Genomic DNA, 23,933 nt, shown 5'->3' with positions numbered 1-23,933 from the left:
CCCAAAATCAGGCGAGGCCTTTAGAAAACAGCTTTAATGGGGGCACAGGTAATAAATAGGGGCTCAGGTGGGCGCAGGTGTGGCCCAGGTGGGCACGGCTGTGCCAGGGTTCACTCAGGTGCAGCTCAGGTGTGCCCAGGTGTGCCCAGGTGTGCACAGGTGTGCCCAGGTGTGGCTCAGGTGCATCCAGGTGTGGCCCAGGTGGGCACGGCTGTGCCAGGGTTCACTCAGGTGCTGTTCAGGTGTGCCCAGGTGTGCCCAGGTGGGCTCAGCTGTGGCTCAGGTGGGCACAGGTGTGGCTCAGGTGCATCCAGGTGTGGCCCAGGTGTGCCCAGGTGTGCCCAGGTGCACTCAGGTGAAGCTCAGGTGTGGTTCAGGTGAGTCTTAGCTGTGCCCAGGTGTGCCCAGGTGTGGCTCAGGTGTGCTCAGGTGTGCCCAGGTGCACTCAGGTGAGTCCCAGCTGTGCCCAGGTGTGCCCAGGTGTGCTCAGGGGAAGCTCAGGTGTGCCCAGGTGAGTCTCAGGTGAGTCCCAGCCATGCCCAGGTGAGTCCCAGCTGTGCCCAGGTGTGCACAGGTGATCCCAAGGTGCACCCAGGTACACTCAGGTGAAGCTCAGGTGTGCCCAGGTGTGGCCCAGATGTGCCCAGGTGATCCCAAGGTGCACCCAGGTGTGCTCAGGGGAAGCTCAGGTGTGCCCAGCCGTGCCCAGCTGTGCCCAGGTGTGGCTCAGGTGTGCCCAGGTGTGGCTCATGTGTGCCTGGGTAGGCCCATGGGGTCTCTCAGGTGTGCTCAGGTGCAGTTCAGGTGTGCCCAGGTGTGCCCAGCTGTGCCAGGTGTGCCCAGGTGTGCCCAGGTGTGCCCAGGTGCACTCAGATGAAGCTCAGGTGTGCCCAGGTGTGCCCAGGTGATCCTAAGGTGCCCCCAGGTGAGTCCCAGGTGTGCCCAGCTGTGCCCAGCTGTGCCCAGGTGTGCTCAGGTGGGCTCAAGTGAAGCTCAGGTGTGGCTCAGGTGAGTCTCAGCTGTGCCCAGGTGTGCCCAGGTGTGGCTCAGGTGTGCCTGGGTAGGCCCATGGGGTCTCTCAGGTGTGCTCAGCTGTGCCCAGCTGTGCCCAGGTGCGCTCAGGTGCACTCAGATGAAGCTCAGGTGAGTCTCAGCTGTGCCCAGCTGTGCCCAGCTGTGCCCGGGTGAACCCAAGGTGCACCCAGGTGTGCTCAGGGGAAGCTCAGGTGTGCCCAGGTGTGCCCAGGTGTGCCCAGGTGAGTCTCAGCTGTGCCCAGCTGTGCCCAGGTGTGCTCAGGTGCTCTCAGGTGAAGCTCAGATGAGTCTCAGGTGTGCCCAGGTGTGCCCAGGTGCACCCAGGTGAAGCTCAGCTGTGCCCAGGTGTTCCCAGGTGTGCCCAGGTGAGTCCCAGCTGTGCCCAGGTGCACTCAGGTGAATCTCAGGTGCGCTCAGGTGATCCCAGGTGTGCCCAGATGTGCCCAGGTGCACTCAGGTAAAGCTCAGGTGTGGCTCAGGTGAGTCTCAGCTGTGCCCAGGTGTGCCCAGGTGTGCCCATGGGGTCTCTCAGGTGGGCTCAGGTGCAGTTCAGGTGAGGCTCAGCTGTGCCCAGCTGTGCCCAGGTGATCCCAGATGTGCTCAGGTGAAGATCAGCTGTGCCCAGGTGTACCCAGGTGTGCTCAGGTGAATCTCAGATGAGTCTCAGGTGAGTCTCAGCTGTGCCCAGGTGTGCCCCAGCTGTGCCCCAGCTGTGCCCAGGTGTGTCATGGTGTGGCTCAGGTGTGCCCAGGTGTGGCTCAGATGAGTCTCAGCTGTCCCCAGGTGTGTCCCAGGTGTGCCCAAGTGTGCCCAGGTGTGCCCAGGTGTGGCTCAGGTGTGGTTCAGGTGTGCCCAGGTGTGCCCATGGGGTCTCTCAGGTGGGCTCAGGTGCACTTCAGGTGAGTCTCAGCTGTGCCCAGCTGTGCCCAGGTGCACTCAGATGATTCTCAGCTGTGCCCAGGTGAGTCCCAGCCATGCCCAGGTGTGCTCAGATGTGCCCAGCTGTGCCCAGGTGTGTGCCCAGGTGTGCCCAGGTGTGCACAGGTGATCCCAAGGTGCACCCAGGTACACTCAGGTGAAGCTCAGGTGCGCCCAGGTGATCCCAGATGTGCTCAGCTGTGCCCAGGTGGGCTCAGGTGAAGCTCAGCTGTGCCCAGGTGCACTCAGGTGAGTCCCAGCCATGCCCAGGTGTGCCCAGGTGCGCTCAGGTGCGCCCAGGTGCGCTCAGGTGCGCCCAGGTGCGCTCAGGTGTGCCCAGGTGCGCTCAGGTGCGGCAGCAGAAGCCGCAGCCGCGGTTCCGGCAGCAGCCGCAGCAGAAGGAGCAGAGCGGGAAGTGGGAACTGTGGCGGCGCCGCCGTGCCCAGGTGAGCGCCAGGTGAGGGGGCGGGGCCTGGGCGGGGCCGGCAGGTGAGGGCACCTGGGGAAGAGAAAATCCAGGTGAGGTTACCTGGGAGAGCCCAAAATTCCAGGTGTGAACACCTGAGAACCCCCAAAATCCAGCTGTGAATTGTCTGGGAACCCCAAATTCCAGGTGAGGTTACCTGGGAGACCCCAAATTCCAGGTGTGAATCTATGGAAAATACAAAATTCCAGGTGTGACTACCTGTGAACACCTGAAAGTCCAGGTGTGAACACCTGGGAACCCCCAAAATCCAGGTGAGAATTATCTGGGAACACCTGGAATCCAGGTGTGAATACCTGGGAACCCCCAAAATTCCAGGTGAGACTCACCTGTCCCCCCAAATTCCAGGTGAGCTCCTCCTGCCCATCCCCCACCGGGCCCGGGAATTTCGGCTCCAGCGGCGGCACCTGAGGCTGGGGGAGGGGACAGGTGTGACCCCAAAATCCAGGTGTGACCCCCCCAAATCCAGGTGTGACCCCCCAAATCCAGCTGTGCCCCCAAATCCAGGTGTGACCCCCCCCAAATCCAGGTGTGACCCCCCCAAATCCAGATGTGCCCCCAAATCCAGCTGTGACCCCCCAAATCCAGGTGTGACCCCCAAATCCAGGTGTGACCCCCAAAATCCAGGTGTGACCCCCCCAAATCCAGATGTGCCCCCAAATCCAGCTGTGACCCCCCAAATCCAGGTGTGACTCCCCCCCCAAATCCAGGTGTGCCCCCAAATCCAGCTGTGCCCCCAAAATCCAGCTGTGCCCTCACCTGCGCCAGGTGTGACCCCCCCCAATCCAGATGTGCCCCTCACCTGCGCCAGATGTGCCCCCCATCCATCTGTGCCCCCCAAATCCAGCTGTGACCCCCCAAAATCCAGCTGTGCCCCCCCCAAAATCCAGATGTGCCCCTCACCTGTGCCAGGTGTGACCCCAAATCCAGGTGTGACCCCCCCAAATCCAGGTGTGACCCGAAAATACAGGTGTGCCCCCCCCAATCCAGGTGTGACCCCAAATCCAGGTGTGCCCCCCCCAAATCCAGCTGTGCCCCTCCAAATCCAGGTGTGACCCCCCCAAATCCAGGTGTGCCCCCCCCCAAATCCAGGTGTGACCCCCCAAATCCAGGTGTGCCCCCCCAATCCAGCTGTGCCCCCCAATCCAGCTGTGCCCCCCAAATCCAGGTGCGACCCCCCAAATCCAGGTGTGACCCCAATTCCAGGTGTGACCCCCAAATCCAGCTGTGCCCCCCAAAATCCAGGTGTGCCCTCACCTGCGCCAGGTGTGACCCCCCCCAAATCCAGATGTGCCCCTCACCTGCGCCAGGTGTGACCCCCAAATCCAGCTGTGCCCCCCAAATCCAGGTGTGACCCCCCCAAATCCAGGTGTGACCCCCCCAAAATCCAGGTGTGACCCCCCCCAAATCCAGCTGTGACCCCCAAAATCCAGATGTGACCCCCCCCAAATCCAGGTGTGACCCCCCCAAATCCAGGTGTGACCCCCAAATCCAGGTGTGAATCCCCCCCAAATCCAGGTGTGACCCCCCCAAATCCAGGTGTGACCCCCAAATCCAGGTGTGACCCCCCCAAATCCAGGTGTGACCCCCCCAAATCCAGGTGTGACCCCCCAAATCCAGGTGTGACCCCCCCAAAATCCAGATGTGCTCCCCCAATCCAGGTGTGACCCCCAAATCCAGGTGTGACCCCCCCAAAATCCAGGTGTGACCCCCCCCAAATCCAGCTGTGACCCCCCCAAATCCAGGTGTGACCCCCAAATCCAGCTGTGCCCCCCCCAAATCCAGGTGTGACCCCCCCCAAATCCAGGTGTGACCCCCCCAAAATCCAGATGTGCTCCCCCAATCCAGGTGTGACCCCCAAATCCAGGTGTGACCCCCCCAAAATCCAGGTGTGACCCCCCCCAAATCCAGCTGTGACCCCCCCAAATCCAGGTGTGACCCCAAATCCAGGTGTGACCCCCCAAATCCAGCTGTGACCCCCCCCAAATCCAGCTGTGCCCCCCAATCCAGGTGTGACCCCCCCAAAATCCAGATGTGCCCCTCACCTGCGCCAGGTGTGCCCCCCATCCATCTGTGCCCCCCAAATCCAGCTGTGACCCACCTGAATCTCCCCAAATCCAGGTGTGACCCCCCAAATCCAGCTGTGCCCCCCAATCCAGATGTGCCCCTCACCTGCGCCAGCTGTGACCCCCCCCAAATCCAGATGTGCCCCTCACCTGCGCCAGCTGTGCCCCCCAATCCAGATGTGCCCCTCACCTGCGCCAGATGTGCCCCCCCATCCATCTGTGCCCCCCAAATCCAGCTGTGCCCCCAATCCAGCTGTGCCCTCACCTGCGCCAGGTGTGCCCCCCCCAAATCCAGGTGTGAACCACCTGAATCTCCCCAAATCCAGCTGTGCCCCCCAAATCCAGGTGTGCCCCCCCAAATCCAGCTGTGCCCCCCAAATCCAGCTGTGCCCCCCCAATCCAGCTGTGCCCCCCCAAATCCAGATGTGACGCCCCCAAATCCAGGTGTGACCCCCCCCCAAATCCAGGTGTTCCCCCAAATCCAGGTGTTCCCCCAAATCCAGCTGTGACCCCAAAATCCAGGTGTGACCCCAAATCCAGCTGTGCCCCCCAATCCAGGTGTGACTCCCCCCAAAATCCAGCTGTGCCCCTCACCTGCGCCAGGTGTGACCCCCCAAATCCAGCTGTGAACCACCTGAATCTCCCCAAATCCAGCTGTGCTCCCCCCCCAAATCCAGCTGTGACCCCCAAATCCAGGTGTGACCCCCCCAAATCCAGGTGTGACACCCCCCAAATCCAGGTGTGACCCCCCAAATCCAGATGTGAACCCCCCAAATCCAGGTGTGACCCTCCCAAATCCAGGTGTGATCCCCCCAAATCCAGCTGTGCCCCCCCAAATCCAGATGTGCCCCTCACCTGCGCCAGGTGTGCCCCCCAAAATCCAGATGTGCCCCCCCAAATCCAGCTGTGACCCACCTGAATCTCCCCAAATCCAGGTGTGACCCCCCCAAATCCAGCTGTGCCCCCCAATCCAAATGTGCCCCTCACCTGCGCCAGGTGTGACCCCAAATCCAGCTGTGACCCCCCCCAAATCCAGCTGTGACCCCCCCCAAATCCAGCTGTGCCCCCCCCCCAATCCAGATGTGCCCTCACCTGCGCCAGGTGAGCGCTCAGCAGCAGCAGCAGCAGCAGGAGGTGGGGGAGGGGCCTCATCGTTCCTGGGGGGGGGCGCGGCCGTTCCCGCCATTTATCCCCACCTGGCCACGCCCCCTCTCACCTGGCCACGCCCCTTTCCCCACATGGCCACGCCCACTGGCGGTTGTGGCCACGCCCATTCCCGTTTTGGGTGGAAAAAGGCCAAATTTGGGTGTCCCGCCTTTGGGGGGGTGGGGGAGGGGGCGTCAGGTGTCCCCTAGGTGACCCCCAGGTGTGTCCAGGGGGGGTTCAGGTGTCCCCAGGTGTGCCCAGATGTCCCCAGCTGTCCCCAGGTGCCCCCCAGATGTGTCCAGGTGTGTCCAGGGGGGTTCAGGTGTCCCCAGGTGTGTCCGGGGGTCACTCCGGTGTCCCCCAGGTGTCCCCAGGTGTGTCTGGGGGTCCCTCAGGTGTCCCCCAGGTGTGCCCAGGGGGGGTTCAGGTGTCCCCAAGTGTCCCCAAGTGCCCCCAGGTGTGTCCAGGTGTGCCCAGGTGTCCCCAACTGTCCCCCAGGTGTCCCCTAGGTGACCCCCAGGTGTGTCCAGGGGGGTTCAGGTGTCCCCAGGTGTGTCCGGGGGTCCCTCAGGTGTCCCCCAGGTGTGTCCAGGGGGGTTCAGGTGTCCCCCAGGTGTGCCCAGATGTCCCCAGCTGTCCCCAGGTGCCCCCCAGATGTGCCCCAGGTGTGTCCAGGGGGGTTCAGGTGTGCCCAGGTGTGTCCGGGGGTCCCTCAGGTGTCCCCCAGGTGTGCCCAGGGGGGGTTCAGGTGTCCCCAAGTGTCCCCAAGTGCCCGCAGGTGTGTCCAGGTGTGCCCAGATGTCCCCAGCTGTCCCCAGGTGCCCCCCAGATGTGCCCCAGGTGTGTCCAGGGGGGTTCAGGTGTCCCCAAGTCTGTCCGAGGGTCACTCCGGTGTCCCCCAGGTGTCCCCAGGTGTGTCTGGGGGTCCCTCAGGTGTCCCCCAGGTGTGCCCAGGGGGGGGTTCAGGTGTCCCCAAGTGGCCCCAAGTGCCCCCAGGTGTGTCCAGGTGTGTCCAGGGGGGTTCAGGTGTCCCCAGGTGTGTCCGAGGGTCACTCCGGTGTCCCCCAGGTGTCCCCAGGTGTGTCCGGGGGTCACTCCGGTGTCCCCCAGGTGTGCCCAGGGGGGGTTCAGGTGGCCCCAAGTGTCCCCAAGTGCCCCCAGGTGTGTCCCCCAGGTGTGCCCAGATGTCCCCAGCTGTCCCCAGGTGCCCCCCAGATGTGCCCCAGGTGTGTCCAGGGGGGTTCAGGTGTCCCCCAGGTGTGCCCAGGTGTGCCCAGGTGTGCCCAGGTGTCCCCTAGGACACGTCCCCGTCGGGGGGGGACACTGGGGACAGAGGGGACAGAGGGACATTGGGGGGATTTGGGGACATTGGGGGGGTTGGGGACATCGGGGACAGGGGGACAGGGGGGACGGGGGGAACAGGGGGGACATGGCTGGGGGGGAAGGTGACACCGGGGGGGACACGGGGACAGCCCCGGGGGGGTGACAATGTCCCAAAAAGAGTGACACCGGGGGGGGTGGCACTGTCCCCAAGGAGGGGGTGGCAGTGGCGCCGCGCTGTCGCCGCTGACGGTGACATCGGGTGGCCTTGGGGACATCGGGGACAGTCGGGGGGGGACACGGTGGCCTCGGGGGCGGTGGCACCGGGGGACAGCGGGGACGCGGCGGTGGCGCCGCGAGGTGGCCTTGGGTGGCGCCGGCGGCGGCGGGGGTGGCACCGGGGGGACACCGGGGTGACACTGGTGGGGACATTGATGTGACATTGATGGTGGCACTGGGGTGGCACCGGGGGGACACTGGTGGCACTGGTGGCACTGGTGGGGACAGCAATGGGACATTGATGGTGGGGACAGTGGGGTGACACTGGTGGGGACATTGATGGTGGCACTGGGGTGGCTCTGGTGGGGACAGTGATGGGACACTGATGGTGGCACCGGGGTGACACTGGTGGTGGCACTGGGGTGGCACTGGGGTGGCACCGGTGGGGACACTGGTGGGGACAGAGATGGGACACTGATGGTGGCAATGGGGTGGCACTGGTGGGGACACTGATGTCACATTGATGGTGGCACCGGGGGGACAGTGATGGGACATTGATGGTGGCACTGGGGTGGCACTGGTGGTGGCACTGGTGGGGACACTGGGGTGGCACCGGGATGACACCGAGGTGGCACCGGGGTGACACCGAGGTGAAAGCGATGGGACACTGATGGTGACACTGGTGGGGACAGCGATGTGACACTGATGGCGGCACTGATGGTGGCACCGGGGTGACAGTGATGAGACACTGATGGTGGCACTGGGGTGGCACTGGTGGGGACAGAGATGGGACACTGGGGTGGCACTAATGTGACATTGATGGTGGCACTGATGGTGGCACTGGTGGTGGCACTGGGGTGACAGTGATGTGACACTGATGGTGACACTGATGGTGGCACTGGGGTGGCACTGGTGGCACTGGGGACATTGATGGTGGGGACAGAGATGGTGGCACTGGGGTGGCCCTGGTGGGGACAGCAATGGGACACTGATGGTGGCACTGGGGTGGCACTGTCAGGGACAGAGATGGGAGACTGGGGTGGCACTGATGTGACATTGATGTGACACTGATGGTGGCACTGATGTGACATTGATGGTGGCACTGTGGTGGCACTGGTGGGGACAGCGATGGGGACAGTGATGTGACACATGGGGACAGCGATGTGACATTGATGGTGGCACTGGGGTGACACTGGTGGTGGCACTGGGGTGACACTGGTGGTGGCACTGGGGTGGCACTGGTGGCACTGGTGGGGACACTGATGTGACACTGGTGGTGGCACTTGGGTGGCACTGGTGGGGACACCGGGGTGACACTGCTGGGGACAGCGATGGGACATTGATGGTGACACTGGGGTGGCACTGGTGGCGCTGGTGGGGACACCGATGGTGGCACTGGGGTGGCACTGGTGGGGACAGTGATGGGACATTTATGGTGGCACTGATGGTGGCACTGATGTGACACTGATGGCGGCACTGGTGGTGGCACTGGGGTGGCACTGATGGTGGCACTGGGGTGGCACTGGTGGGGACAGTGATGGGACATTGATATGACACTGGTGGGGACAGTGATGTGACACTGATGGTGACAATGTCCCCAAGGGGGGGGTGGCACTGTCCCCAAGGGGGGGGAGGGGCAGGGTGGCACTGGCGCCGCTCTGTCGCCGCCGACGGCGACAATTGCGACATTCGGGGCTGGCCCCGCCCCTCCCCCACCCCCGCCGGGCCCCAAATCCCAATTTTGGGGTTTTTGGGTTTGGTGGAATTTTTGGGGGGTTTTTTTAGGGCATTTTTTTGCTTTTTTGGGGATTTTTTGGGGTCTTTTTTGGGGGGGTTTTGAGGGGTTTATTAGCGATTTTTTTGGGATTTTTGGGGGTTTTTTCGGTGGTTTTTGGGTTTTGTTTTTTTTCTTTTTTAGTGGGATTTTGGTTTTTTTTCAAATTTTTTTGTGTTTTGAGGGTTTTTTTTGTGGGTTTTTGGGGGCTTTTCTGTGTTTTTTTAGACATTTTTTGTAGTTTTTTTTGTATTTTGGTGGGTTTTGTTTTTTCGGGGTTTTTGGGGCTTTTTAGAGATTTTTTGGGGTTTTTTGGGGGGCTTTTCTGCGTTTTTTTAGAGATTTTTTGTGGTTTTTTTGTATTTTGGTGAGTTTTGTTTTTTCGGGGTTTTTGGGGCTTTTTAGAATTTTTTTTGTGGGTTTTTGGGGGCTTTTCTGTGTTTTTTAAGAGGTTTTTTGGGTATTTTGGTGGGTTTTGTTTTTTGGGGTTTTTGGGGCTTTTTAGAGATTTTTTTTTGGGTTTTTTTTGGGGGGGAGATTTTTTTTGCGTTTTTTGTATCTTTTCTTGCAAGTTTCATTTGTTTTTGATTTTTAAAATATTTTTTTTTGTTTTTTTTCCCCCATTTCCAGCCTCGCCCCTCCCCCACCCAACCCCCCCCAACCCCCCCAATGGGTGGGGGAGGGGCCGCCCCTCCCCCTCCCCCCTCCCCCTCCCCCCACATCACAAAATCCTCGCGGCACCGAATTAATGAATTCCAATCACGGTAATTAATTACAAACGGGGGGTGGGGGAGGGGCGGGGTGGGGGAGGGGTCCCCGGGGGTGGGGGAGGGGCGGCGGTCACTGCGGGGTCCCCTCGGGGGTCCCGTCCAGGCCCCGCTGCTGCAGCTGCGCCCTGAGCACGGCGTTCTCGTTTTTCAGCTCCTCCACCTGCCAAAAAACCCCAAAAAAACCCAAAAAACCCCCCAAAAAACCCCCAAAAATTCAACATCTCCGAATCCGCCAAAATCCCCCTTTTTACCCCACGGTTTGAGCCCCAAATTCCCAAATATTCCCCCCAAAATTCTGAATTTCCCGCCCCAATATTCCGAATTTTCCACCCCAAAATCACAAAATTTCTGCCCTCGAGAATTCCAAAGTTTCCGCCCCAAAAATTCCAAAATTTCTGCCCAAAATCCTGAAATTTCCACACCAAATTCCCAAAGTTTTACCCCAGTCGCCAAAAGCTTCACCCAAAATTTCACAAGTTCTATCCCAAATTCCAAAATTTCCCCTCCAAAATTCCAACATTTCAGCCCAAAATTCCAAAATTTCCACCCCAAATTCCACCGTTTCCACATGAATTTCCAAAATTTCTGGCCTAAAATCCCAAATTCTCCCCCAGAATCCCTCAAATCCCCCCCGAAATCCCCAAATTTTCACCCAACCTCCCCCCAAAAGCCGCCAAATTTCCCTCAAAATCCCCAAATTCCCCTCAAAATCCCCAAATTTCCCCCGAATTTCCCCCAAAATCCCCAAATCCCCCTCAAAATCCCCAAATTTCCCCCGAATTTCCCCCAAAATCCCCAAATTCCCCTCAAAATCCCCAAATTTCCCCCAAATTTCCCCCAAAATCCCCAAATCCCCCTCAAAATCCCCAAATTTCCCCCAAATTCCCTCCAAAATTCCAATTTCCCCGCAAAACTTCCCCACTTTCCCCCCAAAATCCCCAAACGCCCCCCAAATATTCCCAGTATTTCCCTCAAATATCCCAAATTCCCTCCGAAAATTCCCGAATTTCCCCCCAAAACTCCCCCCCAAATCCCAAATTTCCCCCCGAAATCCCAAATTTTCCCCGAAATCCCAAAATCCCCCCGAAATCCCAAATTTCCCGCCAAATCCCCCCCCCCCATTCTCCTTTTTTTATCAATGACCCCGTGGGAACCGCGCGCTCAGGAGGGGGCGTGGCCGACACCCATATAAGGACAAAGCCCCGCCCACTATGGGCGTGGCCACCCGATGGGGGCGTGGCCTCCCCATTGACCCGCCCCGCCGCTTTCGCGGGCGATTTTCGGGGCGATTTTCGGGGCGATTTTTGGGGCGATTTTTGGGGTTTTTTTTGGGGCGATTTCGGGGTTTTTCGGCGCACCTGCTGCCGCAATAGGTCGTTGTCCATCTGCAGCCGCTCGGCCTCTTTGAAGGTCTCCTGCAGGCGCTGGTTGCTCTGGCGAAGCTCCCGCACGTAATCGCACGCCTTGGACAGGATCCCGCCCTTGCTCTGCGCGACCCCTCCCCAAAATTAACCCGGGACCCCCAAAAATTACCCCGGGACCCCCAAAAATTACCCTGCGAACCCCCAAATTACCCTGGGAACCCCCAAATTACCCTGGGAACCTCCAAAATTACCCTGGAACGCCTTGGACAGGATCCCGCCCTTGCTCTGCGCGACCCCTCCCCAAAATTACCCCGGGACCCCCAAAAACTACCCTGGGAACCCCCAAATTACCCTGGGACCCCCCAAAAATACTCTGGGAACGTCCAAAAATACCCCGGGACCTCCCAAAAATTACCCCGGGACCCCCAAAAATACCCTGAGAACCTCCAAAATTACGCCGGGACCTCCAAAATTACCCCAGGACCTCCAAAAAATACCCCGGGACCCACCAAATTACCCCGGAACCCCCAAAAATACCCCGGGAACCCCCAAATTACCCTGGGAACCCCCAAATTACCCTGGGACCTCCAAAAATTACCCTGGGAACCCCCAAAATTACCCTGGGAACCCCCAAATTACCCTGGGAACGTCCAAAATTACCTCGGGACCCCCAAAATTACCCCGGGACCCCCAAACCGGACCCGGTTACCCCAAAAATCCACCTGCGGACACCCAAATTACCCCGGGACCCCCAAAATTACCCCGGGACCCCCCAAAAATTACCCTGGGAACCCCCAAATTACCCTGGGAACCCCCAAAATTACCCCAGGACCCCCAAACCAGCCCCGGTTACCCCCAAAATTTACCCCAGGAACCCCAAATTACCCCAGAACCCCCCAAAAATTACCCTGGGAACCCCAAAATTACCCCGGGACCCCCAAACCGGCCCCGTTTACCCCCAAAATCCACCTGCGAACCCCCAAAATTACCCCAGGACCCCCAAAAATTACCCGGGGACCCCCCAAAAATTACCCTGGGAACCCCCAAAATTACCCTGGGAACCCCCAAATTACCCTGGGAACCTCCAAAATTAGCCCAGGGCCCACAGAAATTACCCCAGGACCCCCAAACTGCACCAGGTCCCCCCAAAATTGCCCCATTTTCCACCAAAACTGCCCTGGGACCCCCAAATTTCCCTATTTCCCCCCAAAATCCACCAATTTTGCCCAAAATCTCCAAGTTTCCCCTCAAAAGCCCCAAATTTTCCCCTCAAAAATCCCATTTTCTCCTCAAAATTCCCCCCAAATCCCCACTTTTCCCAAAATTACGCTAAATTCCCCTAAAATCCCCGAATTCCCCCCAAAATGCCCAAATTTTCCCCTCAAAATTCCCCCTAAAATCCAGAAAATCCCCAAATATCCCCCAAAATCCCATTGTCCCCTCAAAATTCCCCCAAAATCCCTGATTTTCCTGAAATTCCCGAATTCTCTCCCCAAAATCCCCAAATTTCCCTAAAATCCTCAATTTCCCCCAAACCCCCAAATTTCCCCCCCAAAATCCTCCACATTTTCCCCCATTTTCCCCAAAAATTCTCCTTAAAATCCCCAATTTTCCCCCTAAAATCCCCAAATTTCCCCCCCAATCCCCCAATTTTTTCCCAATTTTTTCCCGATTTCTGCCCAAAATTCCCCGTAATTTCCCCCAAATCCCCGATTTTCCCAAAATCGCCGGAATTTGCCCCAGTTGGGCGCTCACCGCCCCGGATTTGCCGCTGTCGGCGCCGCAGTCGGGGATGATCTTGGAGAGCTGCACGATCCAATTGTTGATCTTGTCCCGGCGCCGCCGCTCCACTGCGCGATTTGGGGGAAAAACGGCGGAATTTGGGGAAAACGGGGGGAAAAGGGGGAAAAGAGGAAAAAATCCGGGGAAAAACAAAAAAAAAATGGTGAAAATCGGGCGAGAAATGGGTGAGAAATGGGGGAAATTAAAAAAAAAAAATTGGTTGAAAATTGGGTGAGAAATGGAAAAAAAATGGGGAAAACACAGAAAAGAGAAAAAAATCCAGGAAAAAACAAAAAAAAAATGGTGAAAATTGGGCGAGAAATGGGGAAAATGGAGAAATTGGGAAATATTGGAGGAAAACGGGGGAAAAAGGAAAAAATCCGGGGAAAAACAAAAAAAAATGGTGAAAATCGGGCGAGAAATGGGCGAGAAATGGGGAAAATGGGGGAATTAAAAAACAAAAAAATTGGGTGAGAATTGGGTGAGAAATGGGGAAAAATTGAGAAAAATGGGGAAAATTAAAAAAAAAAATTGGGTGAGAAGTGGAAAAAAAATGGAGAAATTGGGAAAAATGGGGAACATGCGGAAAATAGGAAAAAATCCGGGGGAAAACAAAAAAAAAGGTGAAAATTGGGCGAGAAATGGGCAAGAAATGGAGAAAATGGAGAAAATAGGAAATATTGGGGGAAAATGGGGGAAAAAAGAAAAAATCCAGAGAAAAATAACAAAAAAAGGCGAGAATTGGGTGAGAAATGGGGGGAAATGGAGAAAATAAGAAAAAAACTGGGTGAAAATTGGGTGAGAAAAGGAAAAAAATGGAGAAATTGGGAAAAATGGGGAAAATAGAGAAAAAGGAAAAAATTGGGTGAAATACAAAAAAAAAAGGTGAAAATTGGGTGAGAAATGGGGGAAAATTGAGGGAATTTGGGGGGAAATGGGAAAAGAGGGAAAAGGCAAAAAATTGGGTGAAAACAGAAAAAAAATGGTGAAAATTGGGTGAGAAATGGAGCACAAAACAAAAAAAAATTGGTTGAAAATTGGGGGAAAATGGGAAAAAATGGAGGAAAATGAGGAGAAATCAAAAAATGAGGTGAAAACCAAAAAAATCGGTGAAAATCAAGGGAGAAATGGGGAAAAATGAGGGGGAAAAGGAAAAAATTGGGTGAAAATTGGGTGAAAAATGGGAAAAATGGGGGAAATTGGGAAAAATGGAGAAAATGGGGGAAAATGAGGGGAAAAAATGGTGAAAAATTGGGAAAGAAATGGGAAAAAAATAAGAATAATTGGAGGAAATTGGGGGAAAAATTGGGGAAAACCAAAACCATTGAGTGAAAATTGGGTGAAAAATGGGAAAAATGGGGGAAATGGAAAAAAAATGGCAAAAATAAAAATAATTGGGTGAAAACCCCAAAAAATTTGGGTGAAAATTGGGGGAGAAATGGGGAAAAAATTGGGGAAAATTTGGGACATTTGGGGATCTTGGCCCAGCCCAGGTGAGGTTGGAGCTGCCCAGGTGTGCCCAGGTGTGCCCAGGTATGCCCAGGTGTGCCCAGGTGTGCCCAGGTGTGCCCCCAGGTGTGCCCCCAGGTGTGCCCAGGTGTGCCCCACATGACCCCAGGTGTGTCCAGGTGTATCCCAGGTGTGCCCCAGGTGTGCCCAGGTGTGCCCCAGGTGTGCCCCAGGTGTGCCCAGGTGTGCCCAGGTGTGCCCAGGTGTGCCCAGGTGTGCCCCTCACCCTCGTTGTGCTGCGCTCGCCGTCGCTCGTCCCGCGGCACCCGCGGCCCCTCCAGCTTCCTGCGGGCACAGGTGGGCACAGGTGTGTGCCAGGTGTCCCCCAGGTGCCCCACAGATGCCCCCAAGTGTGCCCCAGGTCCCCCCCAAATGCCCCCAGGTGTGCCCAGGTGCCCCCCAGGTATACCCAGGTGCCCCCAGGTGTGCCCAGGTGCCCCAAGGTATCCCTCAGGTATACCCAGGTGTGCCCAGGTACCCCCAGGTGCCCCCAGGTGCCCGCAGGTGCCCCCAGGTGTGCCCAGGTGTGTGCCCAAACCCCCCCAGGTGTGCCCAGGTGCCCCCCAGCTGTGCCCAGGTATCCCCAGGTGTGCCCAGGTATCCCCAGGTGCCCCCCAGGTATCCCCAGGTGTGCCCAGGTGCCCTCCAGGTGTCCCCAAACTCTCCCAGGTGTGCCCAAGTACCCCTCAGGTATCCCCAGATACCCCCAGGTACCCCCCAGGTATCCCTGGGTGTGCCCAGGTACCCCTCAGGTGTGCCCAGGTATCCCCAGGTGTGCCCAAACACCCCCAGGTGCCCCCAGGTACCCCTCAAGTATCCTCAGGTGTGCCCAGGTGCCCCCAACATCCCCCAGATGCCCCCAGCTGTGCCCAGGTGTGCCCAGGTGCCCCCCAGGTACCCCTCAGGTATCCTCAGCTGTGCCCAGGTATCCCCAGGTGCCCCCAGGTGCCCCCCAGGTATCCCCAGGTGTATGCCCAAACCCCCCCAGCTGTGCCCAGCTGTGCCCAGGTGCCGCCAGCTGCCCCCAGGTGTGCCCAGGTGTGCCCAGGTACCCCTCAGGTATCCCCAGGTACCCCCAGGTGCCCCCCAGGTGTTCCCAGCTGTGCCCAGGTGTGCCCAGGTGCCCTCCAGGTACCCCCAGCTGCCCCCAGATGACCCCCAGCTGCCCCCTGGGTGTGCCCAGGTATCTCCAGACTCCCCCAGGTGTGCCCAGGTGCCCCCCAGGTGTGCCCAGGTGTGTTCCCAAACCCCCCCAGCTGTGCCCAGGTGCCCCCAGCTGTGCCCAGGTACCCCCAGCTGTGCCCAGCTGTGCCCAGGTGTGCCCAGGTACCCCCCAAGTATCCCCAGGTATCCCCAGGTGTGCCCAGGTGTGTGCCCAAACCCCCCCAGCTGTGCCCAGGTGTGCCCAGGTGTGCCCAGGTGTGTTCCCAAACCCCCCCAGCTGTGCCCAGCTGTGCCCAGGTGTGCCAGGTGCACTCACGGCGAGTAGGCGTGGCCGTGGGGGGCGAGGCCGCGCGGGGCCCCTCCCCCCGCCTGCAGCACCTCCTGCGGCGCCATCATCACGTAGAACTGCCCTGGGGGGAGGGGCACACCTGGTCACGCACCTGGGCACACCTGGGCACACCTGGGCACCCGCAGGGGGCGGCAACCCGGCCCAGGTGTGCCCAGGTGTGGTTCCCTCCCCAGGTGTGCCCAGGTGCCCCCCAGGTGTGCCCAGGTGTGGGGTTTGTGCCCCCCAGGTGTGCCCAGGTGTGTTTTACCCCCCCCAGGTGTGGTTCCCTCCCCCCCAAGGTGTGCCCAGGTATCACCCCAGTGCCCCCCAGGTGTGCCCAGGTGCCCCCCAGGTGTGGTTCCCTCCCCCCAAGGGGTGCCCAAAAGTGGGGTTTGTGCCCCCAGGTGTGCCCAGGTGTCCCCCCAGATGTGCCCAGGTGTGGTTCCCTCCCCCCAGGTGTACCCCAGGTGTGCCCAGGTGTGTTTTGGGTGTGCCCAGGTGCCCCCCAGGTGTGGTTCCCTCCCCCCAGGTTTGCCCAGGTGTGTCCAGGTGTGCCCAGGTGTGTTTTTCTCCCCCAGGTGTGCCCAGCTGTGCCCAGGTGTGGTTTGGGTGCCCCCCCCGGTGCCCCCAGGTGTGCCAAGGTGTGGTTTGGTGCCCCCCCAGGTGTGCCCAGGTGTGCCCAGGTGGGGTTTGGGTGTGCCCAGGTGTGTTTTTCTCCCCCAGGTGTGGTTTGGGTGCCCCCCAGGTGTGCCCAGGTGTGCCCAGGTGTGTTTTGGGTGTGCCCAGGTGTGCCCAGGTGTGCCCAGGTGCCCCCCCAGGTGCCCATAGGTGCCCCCAGGTGCCCCCAGGTGTGCCCAGGTGTGCCCAGGTGTGTTTTGTGCCCCCCAGGTGCCCCCCAGGTGTCCCCCCAGATGCCCCCAGGTGCCCCCAGGTGTGCCCAGGTGCCCCCAGGTGTGCTCAGGTGTGTTTGGGTGTGCCCAGCTGTGCCCAGGTGTGGTTTGGTGCCCCCCCAGGTGTGCCCAGGTGCCCCCCCAGATGCCCCCAGGTGTTTTTGGTGTGCCCAGCAGTGCCCAGGTGCCCCCCCAGGTGTGCCCAGGTGTGGTTTGGGTGTGCCCAGGTGTAGTGTGGTGGCCCCCCAGGTGTGCCCAGGTGTGATTTACCCCCCCAGGTGCCCATAGGTGTCCCCAGGTGTGTTTTGGGTGTGCCCAGGTGCCCCCCAGGTGTGCCCAGGTGTGCCCAGGTGTGCCTCACCTCCGGCCTGTGCCAGGGTGGGGTCGGCCTGCACGGCCACCGCCCCCTCCCCCCCCCAGGTGAGCCGCGCCTCGGCCCCGCCCTCGCCGGGGCTGCCGCCGTTGCTGAAGGGGTTCTGCAGCACCTGTGGGCACCAGGCATCGGTGGGCACTTGGGCACACCTGAGAGCCCGGAGCCCACCTGAGATCCCACCTGAGAGCCTAAATCCCACCCGGAACCCACCTGAGAACCCGGAGCCCACCTGAGACCCACCTGAGATCCCAAATCCCACCCAGAACCCACCTGAGATCCACCTGAGAGCCCAAATCCCACCTGAGAGCCCAAATCCCACCTGAGAGCCCAAATCCCACCTGAGAGCCCACCTGAGAGCCCACCTGGAACCCCAAACCCACCTGAGACCCACCTGAGAGCCCGGAGCCCACCTGAGATCCCACCTGAGAGACCAAACCCACCTGAGACCCACCTGAGATCCCACCTGAGATCCCACCTGAGAGCCCAAATCCCACCTGAGAACCCACCTGAGAGCCTGGAACCCACCTGAGAGCCCAAATCCCACCCGGAACCCACCTGAGACCCACCTGAGAGCCCACCTGAGATCTCACCTGGGATCTCAAATCCCACCCAGAACCCACCTGAGACCCACCTGAGATCCCCAAATCCCACCTGAGATCCCAAATCCCACCTGGAACCCACCTGAGACCCACCTGAGAGCCCGGAGCCCACGGGAGCCCACCTGAGAGCCCACCTGGGATCTCAAATCCCACCCGGAATCCACCCGAGATCCCACCTGGAAACCACCTGAGACCCCAAAACCCACCTGAGGTCCCAAACCCACCTGAGATCCCACCTGAGATCCCAAATCCCACCTGGAACCCACCTGAGATCCCACCTGAGAGCCCAAATCCCACCCGGAGCCCACCTGAGAGCCCGGAGCCCACGGGAACCCACCTGAGAGCTCACCTGAGATCCCAAATCCCACCCAGAACCCACCTGAGATCCACCTGAGACCCACCTGAGAGCCCGAACCCACCCAGAGCCCACCTGAGATCCACCTGAGAGCCCAAATCCCACCTGGAACCCACCCGGGATCCCAAATCCCACCTGAGAGCCCACCTGAGATCCCACCTGGAACCCCCAAACCCACCTGGAACCCACCTGGAACCCACCTGGAACCCACCTGAGATCCCACCTGAGATCCCAAATCCCACCCAGAACCCACCTGAGATCCCACCTGAGAGCCTGAACCCACCTGAGATCCCACCTGGAACCCCAAATCCCACCTGAGACCGCCAAACCCACCCGGAACCCACCTGAGATCCCCAAACCCACCTGGAACCCACCTGAGAGCCCACCTGGAACCCACCTGAGATCCCAAATCCCACCTGGGACCCCAAACCCACCTGAAACCCCAAACCCACCTGGAACCCCAAACCCACCCAGAACCCACCCGGAACCCACCTGAGATCCATCTGAGATCCCACCTGAGACCCCCAAACCCACCTGAGATCCCACCTGGGACCCCACCTGGAAAACACCTGAGATCCCAAATCCCACCTGGAACCCACCTGAGATCCACCTGAGAGCCCGAACCCACCTGAGATCCCAAATCCCACCTGAGACCCCACCTGGAACCCACCTGAGATTCCCAAATGCCACCTGAGATCCCACCTGGAACCCCAAACCCACCTGAGGTCCCAAACCCACCTGGAACCCACCTGAGACCCCAAAACCCACCTGGGACCCCCCAAACCCCACCTGGGACCCCTGAAATCCCCCCCAGGTGCCCCCCAGGTGCCCCCCAAGCCCCCCCCGAGCCCTGGGCGGTGCCCAGGTGTGCCCAGGTGTGCCCAGGTGAGCTCACCTGGGGGGTCCCGGCGAAGGAGGAGACGACGCCGACGGCCGCGGCCTCGGGGGCATCGAGCGGCGCCTCCGTCACCTGCACCACCCGGTAGGTCACCTGGGGAGAGGGGCAGGGGCACACCTGGCACAGCTGGCACAGCTGGCACACCTGGGTGGGCATGGAGCCCCACCTGGGCACACCTGGCACAACTGGGCACACCTGGGTACACCTGGGTGGGCTGACAACCTCACCTGGGCACACCTGGGCACACCTGGGTGGGCTGACAACCTCACCTGGGCACACCTGGGCACACCTGGGTGGGCAGGGAGCCTCACCTGGGCACACCTGGGCACACCTGGGCACACCTGGGCACACCTGGATGGGCTGAGGGCCTCACCTGGGCACACCTGGCACACCTGGGCACACCTGGGTGGGCAGGGACAGCTCCATGCCCCACCTAGGGACCATTTAGGTGTGCCCAGGTGCCCCCCAGGTGTGCCCAGCTGTGCCCAGGCGTGTCCAAGTGCCCCCAGGTGTGCCCAGGTGTGCCCAGGTGTGCCCAAACTCCCAACTTCCCCCAAACTTTCTCAATTTTCCCCCAAATTTTTGCCTTTTCCCCCGATTTTCCCTCCCCCAGGTGTGCCCAGGTGCCCCCAGGTGTGCCCAGGTGCCCCCAGGTGTGCCCAGGTGTATCCCAGGTGCCCCCAGCTGTGCCCAAACTCCCAATTTCCCCCAAATTTTTTCAATTTCCCCCCAAATTTTTAAATTTCCTCCCATTTTCCCTCCCCCAGGTGTGCCCAGCTGTGCCCAGGTGTGCCCAGCTGTGCCCAGGTGCCCCCAGGTGTGCCCAGGTGTGCCCAGGTGTGCCCAGGTGCCCCAAGCTGTGCCCAGGTGTGCCAAATTTCCCAATTTCCCCCAAATTTTCTCAATTTCCCCCCAAATTTTTACCTTTTCCCCCCATTTTCCCTCCCCCAGGTGCCCCCAGGTGTGCCCAGGTGTGCCCAGGTGTGCCCAGGTGCCCCCAGGTCTGCCCAGGTGTGCCCAGGTGTGCCCAGGTGAGGCTCCCTGCCCACCCAGGTGTGCCCAGGTGTGCCTTTAACCCTGTCCAAGTGCCCCCAGGTGTGCCCAGGTGTGCCCAGGTGTGCCCAAACTCCCAATTTCCCCCCAAATTTTTGAATTTTCCTCCCCCAGGTGCCCCCAGGTGTGTCCCAGCTGTGCCCAGGTGTGCCAGGTGTGCCAGGTGTGCCCGGCTGTTACCTGGCCGCCGTTGCTCTCGCTCCTGAACTGGTACTGGAGCCCCCCCTCGGCGAAGCCCCCGGGGGGTCCCGGCACGGCGGCGACGGCAACGGCGCCCTCGGCGGGGGGGGCCTCACCTGGGGGGGGAAACATCCCATAATAGTCCCCAAAATTACCCCAAATTGTCCCCAAAATTACCCCAAATTATCCCCAAAAATATCCCAAATTAACCCCAAAAATATCCCAAATTATCCCCCAAAAATATCCCAAAATCTGCCCTCACCTGGGGGGAAACATCCCATAATAGTCCCCAAAATTACCCCAAATTATCCCCAAAAATTGCCGAAATTATCCCCAAAAATATCCCAAATTATCCCCAAAAATGTCCCAAATTATCCCCAAAAATATCCCAAATTATCCCCAAAAATATCCCAAATTATGCCCAAAAATATCCCAAATTATCCCCAAAAATATTCTAAATTATTTCCAAAATAATCCCAAATTATCCCCAAAAATATCCCAAATTATCCCCAAAAATATTCTAAATTATACCCAAAAATATCCCAAAATCTGCCCTCACCTGGGGGGAAACATCCCATAATAGTCCCCAAAATTACCCCAAATTGTCCCCAAAAATATCCCAAATTATTCCCAAAAATATCCCAAATGATCCCCAAAATATCTCAAATTATCCCCAAAAAATAGCCCAAATTATCCCCAAAAATATCCCAAATTATCCCCCCAAAATATCCCAAATTATCCCCAAAAATGTCCCAAATTATCCCTAAAAATATCCCACATTATTCCCAAAAATATCTTATATTATCCCCCAAAACATTCTAAATTAAATTATCCCAAAAATATCTTAAATTATCCCCCAAAATATTCAAAATTAAATTATCCCCAAAATATCCTAAATTATCCCCAAAAATATTCTAAATTATCCTCAAAATATGCTAAATTATCTCCAAAATCTTCTAAATTAAATTATCCCCAAATTATCCTAAATTATCCCCAAAATCTGCCCTCACCTGCAGGTAATTCAAAAATTCCCCCCAAAATTCGCCCAAAATCTCCCAAACATTAAAAAAATATCCCCAAAAATCTCCCAAAATTTAAAAATCCTCCCAAATACTCTGAAAAAATCAGGAATTCTCTGAAAATTCCTCCAAAATTCAGGAATTCCCCCCAAAATCCAAAAATCTTCCCAAAATCCGGAATTCCCCCCCCAAAAATTCCAGAAAATTCCAAATTTCCCCATAAATTCCCCCCCAAAAATCAAAAAAAAATTCCAGAAAATTCCAAATTTCCCAAAAAATTCCCCCCAAAAAACCCTAAAAATTCCAAATTTCCCCCTAAATTCCCCCCAAAAATTCCAAAAAATTCCAAATTTCCCCATAAATTCCCCCCAAAAATTCCAGAAAATTCCAAATTTCGTCCCAAACCCCCCGAAACTGCCCCAAAATTTCAGAATTCCTCCCAAAACCCCCCGAATTATCCCCAAAAACCCCCAAAATTCCCGAATTTTCGGCCCCTCTCACCCTCCTGCAGCTCCGCTCCCTCCTCGGCCTCCTGCGGCTTCTCCTGGCTGGGGGAGGGGCGCAAAATTCGGGACCCCCCCCAAAATTTTGGGGACCCCCCCTATTTTGGGCCCCTCCCCCCGAATTTTGGGGTCCCTCCGCCCAAATTTTGGGACCCTCCTGCTCCATTTTGGGACCCTTCACCAAATTTTGGGACCTTTTCCCCCTTTTTTTGGGCCCCTCCCCCCAAATTTTGGGGTCCCTTTCCCCTCCCCCCCCCAATTTTGGGGTCCCCACCCTCCCCTCCCCCCACCCCAAATTTTGGGTCCCCCCTCCCCTCCCACTCCCCAAATTTGGGGTCCCATTTTCCCCTTCCCCCCCAAATTTGGGGTCCCCCCTCCCCTTCTCCCCCCCAAATTTGGGGTCCCCTTTTCCCCTCCCCCCCAAATTTAGGGTTCCCCCTCCCCCTCCCCCCAAATTTGGATCTCCCCCCCCTCCCCCTGCCCCCTAAATTTGGGGTCTCCCCCCCTCCCCATCCCCCCCAAATTAGGGTCTCCCCCTCCCCCTCCCCTCCCCAAATTTGGGCTCCCTTCCCCCCCCCCCCAAATTTGGGTCGCCCCCCCCTTCCCCCCCTAAAGTTGGGGTTCCCCCCCCCCAATTTAGGTCCCCCCCCAAAATTTGTGAATTCCCCCCGCCCCTCCCCCCCAAATTTGGGTCCCTCCCCTCCCCCTCAAATTTGGGGTCCCCCTCTCCCTCTCCCCCCAAATTTAGGTCCCCCCCCCAAAATTTATAATTCCCCTCCCACCCCCAAATTTGGGCCCCTCCCTCCCCAATTTGGGGCTCCCCCCCGCCCCTCCCCCCCCCAAATTTGGGGTTCCCCTTTTCCCCTCCCCCCCAAATTTGGGTCCCCCCCCCCCCCCCTAAAGTCAGGGTTCCCCCCCAAATTTGGGTCTCCCCCTCCCCTCCCCAAAGTTGCGGTTCCCCTCTCCCCAAATTTGGGATCCCCCCCAATTTGGGGTCACCCCCTTCCCTCCCCAAATTTGGGGTCCTTCTCCCGCCCCTCCCCCCCAAATTTGGGATCCCCCCCCCCCCCCCCCCCAAATTTGGGGTCCCCCCTCCCCCCCTCAATTTTGGGGCCCCTCCCCCTCCAAATTTGGGGTCCCCTTTTCCCCTCCCCCCCCTAAAGTCGGGGTTCCCCCCCCAAATTTTGGGGCCCCTCCCCCTCCAAATTTGGGGTCCCCTTTTCCCCCCCCCCCCCCCCCAAATTTAGGCCCCCCCCCCGCCCCTCCCCCTCCCCAAATTTGGGGTCCCCCCCCCCCCCCCCCCCTCACCTGGGCGCAGCGGAGGCGGCGGCCGAGTCCAGCCCGGGGTCCAACATGTCCATGGAGGGGGGGGGGGGGCGATGTCGCGATAGGGGGGGAGGGATGTCGCGATAGTGGGGGAGGGGAACCCCCCCTGAAGACGGGGGTGGGGGAGGGGCGGGAGCGCCGCTAAAAATTTAAAACAACCCCAAAAAAACCCCAAAAATAAAATAAAATTTAAAAATAAAAAAAATTGGGGTTCGGGGATGGGGGGGAGGGGAAGGGGGTGGGGGAGGGGGGAGGGTGGGGGAGGGGAGGGGGTTAAAAATTATAAATTTTTTTTTCTTTTTTTTTTTTTTTTGGGCCGGTCACGGGGCCAAACAGCGGCGTCACGTGCGGCCTCCCCTCCCCCCCCTCCCCCCTCCGTCCTTCCTCTTCCTCCTCCTCCTCCTCCTCCTCACGGGGGGGAGGGGAGAACCTCCCCCCCCTCCCCCTCCCCCTCTTTTTCCCCTCCCCCTCCCCCTTTCCGGCTTTTTTTGGGGGTTTTTTTTAGGGGTTTTTTTGGGGGTTTTTTTATAAAATTTTTTTTTCCCCTCCCCCCCCCCCCCCCTCCCCCCCCCCGCGATCTGTCGCGACTTCCCCGCGGGGGCTCCGCGCGGCAAATCGCGACAGCGAAGCGGCGACAGCGACAGCGGAGCGGGGCGGCGGCGCGGGGGGAGGGGCGGGAGGGGAGAGGGGGGAGGGGCGGGAGGGGGAGGGGCGCGGGAAGCGGAAGGGGGAGGGGCCGGAAGGAGGAGGGGGGGAGGGGGAGGGGGAAATTCCGGGGGGGGTTTAAGGGGGAAATTCGGGATTTGGGGGAGGGTGTGGGGGTTTGGGGGGAATTTTGGGGGTTTGGGGGGAATTTTG

At 58.8% G+C, this 23,933-nt stretch overlaps 2 protein-coding genes across 9 annotated transcripts; both read right to left on the bottom strand.

Moving 5' to 3' along the window:
* Positions 1-310: 310 nt before the first annotated feature.
* Positions 311-5,656, bottom strand: HAMP (hepcidin antimicrobial peptide). Of its 3 annotated transcripts, none has more exons than XM_072920814.1 (4): positions 5,596-5,656; positions 2,767-2,850; positions 2,294-2,452; positions 311-355 (listed from the first exon to the last, which is right to left on the bottom strand). In XM_072920814.1, the coding sequence occupies exons 1-3, from the start codon at positions 5,653-5,655 to the stop codon at positions 2,300-2,302; spliced, it is 297 nt and encodes a 98-aa protein (XP_072776915.1). In that variant the 5' UTR covers position 5,656; the 3' UTR covers positions 311-355; positions 2,294-2,299. The 3 variants fall into 3 exon arrangements, with proteins under 3 accessions (XP_072776915.1, XP_072776914.1, XP_072776913.1); XM_072920813.1 differs by lacking the exon at positions 311-355 and adding an exon at positions 2,185-2,202; XM_072920812.1 differs by lacking the exon at positions 311-355 and having other exon boundaries at positions 2,267-2,452.
* A 4,051-nt stretch (positions 5,657-9,707) lies between these two features.
* On the bottom strand, positions 9,708-23,257 carry USF2 (upstream transcription factor 2, c-fos interacting). Of its 6 annotated transcripts, none has more exons than XM_072920792.1 (10): positions 23,058-23,187; positions 21,748-21,794; positions 20,228-20,343; positions 18,992-19,111; positions 17,131-17,254; positions 15,868-15,961; positions 14,614-14,672; positions 12,852-12,946; positions 11,091-11,219; positions 9,708-9,892 (listed from the first exon to the last, which is right to left on the bottom strand). In XM_072920792.1, the coding sequence occupies exons 1-10, from the start codon at positions 23,108-23,110 to the stop codon at positions 9,803-9,805; spliced, it is 927 nt and encodes a 308-aa protein (XP_072776893.1). In that variant the 5' UTR covers positions 23,111-23,187; the 3' UTR covers positions 9,708-9,802. The 6 variants fall into 6 exon arrangements, with proteins under 6 accessions (XP_072776893.1, XP_072776894.1, XP_072776897.1 ...); XM_072920793.1 differs by having other exon boundaries at positions 18,992-19,087; positions 23,058-23,179; XM_072920796.1 differs by lacking the exon at positions 15,868-15,961 and having other exon boundaries at positions 23,058-23,246.
* Positions 23,258-23,933: the final 676 nt, after the last annotated feature.

This window comes from Taeniopygia guttata, chromosome 33 (genome assembly GCF_048771995.1).
Source record: "Taeniopygia guttata chromosome 33, bTaeGut7.mat, whole genome shotgun sequence".
In the NCBI taxonomy this organism is placed as follows: Eukaryota; Metazoa; Chordata; class Aves; order Passeriformes; family Estrildidae; genus Taeniopygia; species Taeniopygia guttata.
Note: the sequence above shows the minus strand (reverse complement) of the source record. Positions and strands in the feature narration are given on the sequence as shown.